Raw genomic sequence first — 7,400 nt, forward strand, 5'->3', positions numbered from 1 at the left:
ATATTCTGCCCATTTTTTTGCGGTCGCCGCCTCGTAACCCTCGCGTACCATTGTGGAGTCATGTCGTCGGTGAGAGGTATGATAAAACCCTATGCATATCCGTCCTGAACTAGATCATCTATCTCCCCTCGTTGCTCATCTATCTCCCCTCTATTCTCCGTGCGGTTGTTTCGACAATTGATCAAATTGTCGACAACACATAGATCTCATACATTAGCTGCAGCAATTATTGCCCAGTACATGCGCCATGTTAGATCTGTTTTTCATCTGATGTCCCGGGCCTAATATGCATTCATTTTTGTCATCTATTTGTCGACAACACCTACATTAGCTACAGTAACTGCAATCAGTTTCTCATCTATTTGTCGACAACACCTAGATCTGCTACAGTAACTGCAATCAGATTCTCATCTATTTGTCGACAACACCTAGATCTGCTACATAACATGCAAAAGACTAAAAGATTGAATCTTGTACATTTTGAGGTCATACTATTGAAGTTGTCATGTAACATATGTCATAGATCATCATGAATGTTACATTAAATGCATTTTTTATAACTATGTTTGATCACTCGTAATGGTATGAAGGTGAACATGGACGCTCACGTACCTGAAGTTGTTGCTCCTGGGGATGCGCAGAAAAGAATTACTATGAGAGGTAAGAATGATCCTTCCAACAAAAATGTTTCAGTACATATATTATTGTTCATTACTATCCAAAATTATGCATTCAGGTCCAGGAATTATGGGGAATGCAGATTTTGACTCCTTCTGTGTGTTTGCCAATCTGGTGGAGATGGATGATGAACAACTTGCTAGACTGAAGCGTGTAGTTTGTAAGCACAACCCAAGTAGACCCCTCTATGTCTTCACCATAAAAAATTCAATCATCATCAAGGGCAAAGCCAAAATGGTAATCAATTTTTGAATAAATCATAAGCCATCATTACTGTCCAAGCGTATGTCAAATTTTTTTGCTAACAAATGATTGCTCATTGACTCCTTTTGCAGTACTTCTCAAAGGCCTACACCATGGAGTACATTGTGAAGAATCTGAAATTACCATCCGAAATTCAAGTCTTTTCCAGGAATAGAAAAGTTGCTAAAGTTAGGATGGTCTTGAGCAAAGTAGGGAAAACTGCCATGATTACCTCAAATTGGATGGATGTTGTGAAGCAAAATAAGATGCAAGTTGGTGACATCTACATATTCTGGTTTCGTGGTAGCAAGGAGGGTGGTCTGAAGCTCCTAGTTGATCAACTATGAAATCACCACGTATTTTAAATGCTTACACATGACAACTGTGTCATGAAACATGGACATTAGTGTGTGCTACATATTATGTTTGATTAATTGTTAACGCATGTTTTATTGTCATGACATTAGTGTGTGCTGCATATTATGTTTCAATAATGATTTACGCATGTTTTATTGTCATGAAATAGTGGTGTTTGCTATTAATCGATCACATAAGCACTGCATAAAAAGTGGCGTCATCATGCACCGAATCTAGGCCATATTGCGTAGCTTCAAGCTGTGCAGGGCCCGCGTAAAAAGGTAGCCCATTTCGGTGTGTTCTCACATAACGTGATTTAATTTCGGCTGGGCAGTTGCCATTTTTTGTGCAGGGCAGTTCACACCGAGTCATCTTCCCTCCCCTTCTTTCTCCTCCTCATTTGCCATTTATTCTCAAAGTGCATTTCCCACCGATTCATCTTCCCTCCCCTTCTTTCTCCTCCTTTCTCCACACTCGCCCTCTTCGTCTACCTCTCGAAATGGACCAGGAAAGAGAGTTCAGCAATCACAAAAGACCGACATGGATCAGAAAGGGAGGTTAGCAATCAGAGCAGCTGATGACACGGATCAGAATGGGAGGTTACCGATCACAAAACTGAAATCCGGAAGATTGTCGCACATCAAACTGAGATTGAGGTTGTCTACACCGACGACAACCATAAAGCAGCCGAGATTGTGGACATGTACGAGCAGTGGTTGAGCAAGGATGAATACAAGTTCATGGGCCTGGACTTCGAGTACTGCGACCCGGAGTACAAAGGTGACTATCGGATCGCCGTCGTCCAACTGGCGATGAAAGATCACGTATTGGTCTACCAATGGTCAAGGTATGTATATTTGATTTTTACAAAGGGCTCTTGCAAACTTGAAATATGAAACCCGGTTTTACATAACCTCTATCATCTTGATTTGATGCTTCAGGGTAGTTCATTTCTGTGATTTGATATTTTTGATGTGGTTACTTAGTTGTTATTTAGTTACTCATGTGCCTGTAGTTATGGTAAATCCCCCTCACAAACATAGTACTGGTACTCATTCATCTTTAAGGATAAAATCTGAACTTCTAAATCCATTTGAATGTACTGATATGAACCATGATATGTACTTCATTTCAAGTTCAGACAAAAAATGTTAAATGACACGTAGGAATGAAATATTATCACATAATTTCATTGCATTTCACAACTCAATTTCAGCATTTTTTCCCAACAATATTTTACCAGTTAATCTTTTCCATTTTTATGGTGGAGCAGTAGCCAACCGTGGTGTCCCAAACTCATGGATTTCCTACGCAGTGGTGTCCACTTTGCTAGCGTCGATATCAGAAATGACAGAATAGCAATGCAAAGTTGGAATATTGAGATACCAATTGAGTACCACATCGATCTGCAGGACTTGTTCCAGCTTGAACGCGACAGATCGGGATGGCCGACATGGCAGCCGCACTCATCGATATGAGCTACAAAGGAATGAAGAAAGAATTCCCATCTGTCCAAAGACAAGTTCTGGGAGAAGAATCCCCTCGATGAAATTAATCTGGAGTATGCAGCCGAGAGATGGGTTTGTGGCGTACAAACCGTACCATATAATCCGTCAATGCAACTATGGACAGCGCCACCGGCTACCTCCGCAAGCAACACCAACTGCATTGCAACCCAGTTCAACGGGCGGCACAAAGGCTTCTTCATCGAGCAGCAGCAAAGGAAAAGAATTGGCTGGCACCAAGCGCCCAAGTGGGGATGAAGCGTGGACACACACTGGCATCACTGATGGGCATGAATATTGGACTGCCGCGTCCTGGAGTTTTCCCATGTGTTATCAAACAAGCCCTCCTCGTTTTCGTGGGGGCCACTGGGACGAGTGGCCAGAGGAGAAGAAGCCGAAGATAGATTGGAGTGGTGCTGCCCCAAACACACCCTAGATAGATCTATGTTCTGTGAAGTGTGTATGTTGATACTACGGTTTTGTAAATGGGTTGAACTACTTGACTAAATGCAAAGTGTGTGTGTGCACCTGAAAAAATCTTCAACGAAATTGATGTGTGTACGTGAAAAATTCTAGTGTGTGTGAGTGTGTAGCTGAAAAAGGCTACTATGTTGGTGTATGATTCTTTACAAATGCAAAGCGTGTGTCTACACTCTGAAAAATCGCACAACGAAATTGATACCGTCTTGGTACTCTGTGTTTGTGTATGTAGCTTAAATGTTACTTTCAGTGTTTGTGTGCAACTGAAAAATCATCAAGAAATCATGATCAAAAAATATGTACGTGTGTGTCTGTATGTGCACCTCAATAAAACAAGAAACAAGAATATATGATTAAGCAAACAAAATAATAGGATAGCCATATGTCTTGAACAAAACGAAAAAAGTATTCATGGTCACTTGACAACATAACATAGTTGATAGAAGGAAAAAAGCTATTCATGGTCAGGAAACCTTCTTCGGGACTAAAACCTAACCACTCAAACTTTTATCTTCCATTTTCTATGTCTTCTTGTTGATCCCGAAGCGACGGACCGAATTCTCTCTTTCACCATCTCTAACGTGTTCGAAGGTGATAACATCATTTCAGCGACAATTCGTCTTCGCCTTCCATTAATTTTGATCTAAACAATATTACGAAATATGGGTTAGATGTAACACATTTTTGTTAATCCAAGGGTGTACATACAGACGATTTTTAACAAACCTGTGAAATCTCTGCATCATCCGGTCCCCATCCCAATGCTCCATGCATTCCATCACAAACAATCCACAAGAGTTCCTGTTGTAAATGCAAAATCTCGATAACGTTAATCCTCTCATGTATTGATCATAAACTTAAATTGGTGTAACATTAACTCACCCGTCATGTTGCTGCGGCATGTCGTACTCTAATATCGGCCACTTTGAAACGTCGGGATGATTTCCACTCGTGACTTCGTTGGCCACTTGCATGTCATCTGCAATTTGGCGCCGCTGTAGAGAGATAACAGTTATGCTAATTTGCGCAATTCAGTGTGTTACAAGTAATGTGGACAATTTGTTTTTCACTTACAAGTGCCTCAACAGTCTCCAACGTAAACTCTAGAGGATAAAGCGAGTCGAGAACTTGGAATTCTTGCTTCGGTGTGTGCATGACAACGGTCGTCCAGTGTGTATTGCCAATGTTGAGTGGAAAATAAACCTGCAAAAAATTAGAACATATGAAAAAAATGAGATGTCATTCGGCAAGTTTATTAGCAGAGTACTACAATATTTTATAACAATCATATATTACGTACCTTGTCACGGACGGTGTATTCCGTCAACACTCTACCAACCGCGCCAGATCTTACCATCGCGCTATCCATGTTCTTGCTGGATTCTTTGGGTTTGTCTCCGGCAATTGCCCGGTCTACTAGATATTTTGATCTCCATGCTGGACACAAGAAGCGATCATCCCCAACATGGAGGTTCAAATGCCCAATGTAACCATCAATGACCTGCGAATAACATAATGACATTATATGTTAATAACATACATGTAAATATTAAATGTATGGAATAGATGTGTTCTACACACTTACATCATCGGACAACCATTTTTCGTCGAGAACAACACGTAGCCGCTCAGCGTTAACTTCATCGCCCCTGGCACTCCGGTAAACATTCTTTTTTTTGTGCTGGTCTGAGCGAGATGCAAGCTCGAGGAAGACTATAGCTGCGTCTACAAGTTCAGCCGTCAAATCGCATGATGCATCCGGTTTTGCATTTTTATCTGCTCCAGATTTATCATCGAAATTCAGAGCTGCATGCATATGAAAATGATTAGCAAATACAACATTTCTTATAGAGAATATTAAAAATAATGGGACAAATAAACTACCTTTTGTGGATGAACCACGGACTTGACGCTTGGTGCGTCTGTCTAGAGCATAGGGAGATTGAAATTTTTTGGGAATTGTTCGCTTCCTCTTCCCAGCCAACTCATCTTCCTTTGATTTAGATAAGAACTTGCTAATACTTACTGCGTCGAGATCAATTTCTGAATCTGATGTCACCGGATCAGCATTTTCAATGATGAACGGATTATCCGGTGTGCTACCAACATCGCCAAATGGCTTTCCTGCTGGAGTACCATTCAGTCCACCAGCCTTGTCAGGTGTGCGCATAGCATCATTTGCATTCTTGGTAGTATCATTCTTAGCAGGCTCCTTTAATTTTTTTTCCAATTTATCAACTTCATCAGCCAGGTTCATGTCAATGATACGAATAGAATCTCCACCTCCTGCTGAATCGCTCTCTTCCTTGTACATGAACTCTTTTTTATCACGAGGGCCGTTCCGGAAAGAGTTGACATCTTCCTGGTCCTCCATGTTACCGGAAATCGGTGCGGCTGCTGGTTTGTAAGTCACGCCTTCCTTATTAAACATCTCCAATGTTCTCTGCAACACAAAAATATATAAGTTCATGAACGATTGCATTTTCAATAACAAAAGAAAATGACACAACAATTAGGCGTTTCACCTGAGCACATAAGGCAGGGATGGTAGCCAACATCTTCTGCAATTGTGCATCTAGGTAACCCGTTAAACGATTTATCAGAATTTCCGTCTGACCGTTATCAATGGGTTTTGGAGCCTGTTTCTTTTTTGGAACAGCACTCGCGGGATTGGCGTTATTCTGATGAGCAGCCACAGGATCTGGCACAACTGGCTCCATCATCCGATACTCTTCAGTGATATTTTCATCAATCTGCACGTTATATAATGCAAGAGTTAAGTACTACAGTTTTGAATTGATTATTTACAAAATTAAGTGTGCCTATTCGTAACACTGAAATTAGTACCTTCACGTTACCACGACCTCGACCATTCTCATAGTCAAAATTGTCTCTCCGCGTGGCAGCTGCTTCATTCCAGTTCCTCATTAGAGGGCGCATGGACAGTTTAGGATTAAATGCACAGTCGCCTTCTAGCGGCTGACATTTTTCCCAAGACAAGTACCGCATGCATGTAAACAAAGGAGAGTAAATTAATTATCTATACGTGAAAAATGCGGTGAGATGTAGTATGCACAACACTCCGACATAAGACCATACATACCGCAACATTCCTAAGTTCCCTTTTGGCCACCGACGGATTTGTCTACCTTTTCTTACCAGCCTAATGCTATCCAACAGAACCCTAAGAGTGAATGCATTCCAATTGATTTTTGAGATTCGGTTCACATCTTCTACTAGTGCATAGAACTTGTGTGGGACAATCTTCGTCGCCATAGGAGCAAGTACTGTTCCCAGAAGCACTAGCACTACCCTCCTCAGGAAGTCATCATCGGCAAGTTTACTTTTAATGATGTCGTCAATTAATTCGTCGATAACGATGTTACCGGTTGATTTGCTTATGAACTGTGGTGGGATGCGATGCTTCACGTCTTCACCTTCCTCGGTAAGTATTTCCCCAGCAGAAAATCCTTCATTAACCAGACCAAGGAGACACTCAACATCAACAAAACCAAGAGACACCACGCCATTGTTCTCTCCTATTTCGAATGTACCAGTGGCAGGGTCAAAAACATCAAGCATGAACCTGGAACAAAAATGAAGATGAATCAATAAGTACTATGCAAAAATAATCCACGAATTACAAATGACATATGAACATGTGATGAAATATTACGTAATATACATGTGAGAAGGTGTACCTGATCAATATTGTACGCATCTTCACAGAAGGAATCATCATCATACTTCTTAAATTAGTTAGAGCTAGTCTAGCACGTTGATCCACGGTAAGACGGGCCATGAGCCTACACCATTTTTCGATGTTGCAGCAAACTTCACCCCTAAGCTCGTCCATTCTATCAAGGAAAAACACTATATTACGAAAGTAATATGTCACGTACAAAAAACTAAATTAAATGTGCAAGAGGGAGACTTGAATACAACATGATTTTACATACGATGCGTGGGATGACATTATTAATTGTACATACGATGTGTGAGATGATATGCTTTCAACAGACAAATCATGGTGAAATTTTATACAAAAAAATTGAGAGCAAACATCTGCCTGGCCTATATATGAAACCCCTCAATAAAATTTACATCTTAAAAACCGATAATTGCAGTGTTTGCTAT

The 7,400-nt window shown here is 40.8% G+C and overlaps 1 protein-coding gene across 1 annotated transcript; it reads right to left on the bottom strand.

Annotated features, from left to right (window-relative positions):
* Nucleotides 1–3,863: 3,863 nt before the first annotated feature.
* LOC139838896 (uncharacterized) lies at nucleotides 3,864–7,065 on the bottom strand. Its single transcript, XM_071828912.1, has 11 exons — nucleotides 6,965–7,065; nucleotides 6,576–6,849; nucleotides 6,111–6,242; nucleotides 5,789–6,016; nucleotides 5,148–5,706; nucleotides 4,849–5,069; nucleotides 4,564–4,764; nucleotides 4,338–4,466; nucleotides 4,146–4,258; nucleotides 3,990–4,064; nucleotides 3,864–3,906 (listed from the first exon to the last, which is right to left on the bottom strand). The coding sequence occupies exons 1-11, from the start codon at nucleotides 7,063–7,065 to the stop codon at nucleotides 3,864–3,866; spliced, it is 2,076 nt and encodes a 691-aa protein (XP_071685013.1).
* Between the last annotated feature and the right edge of the window lie 335 nt (nucleotides 7,066–7,400).

Source organism: Lolium perenne, chromosome 4 (assembly GCF_019359855.2).
Source record: "Lolium perenne isolate Kyuss_39 chromosome 4, Kyuss_2.0, whole genome shotgun sequence".
NCBI classification, from domain to species: Eukaryota; Viridiplantae; Streptophyta; class Magnoliopsida; order Poales; family Poaceae; genus Lolium; species Lolium perenne.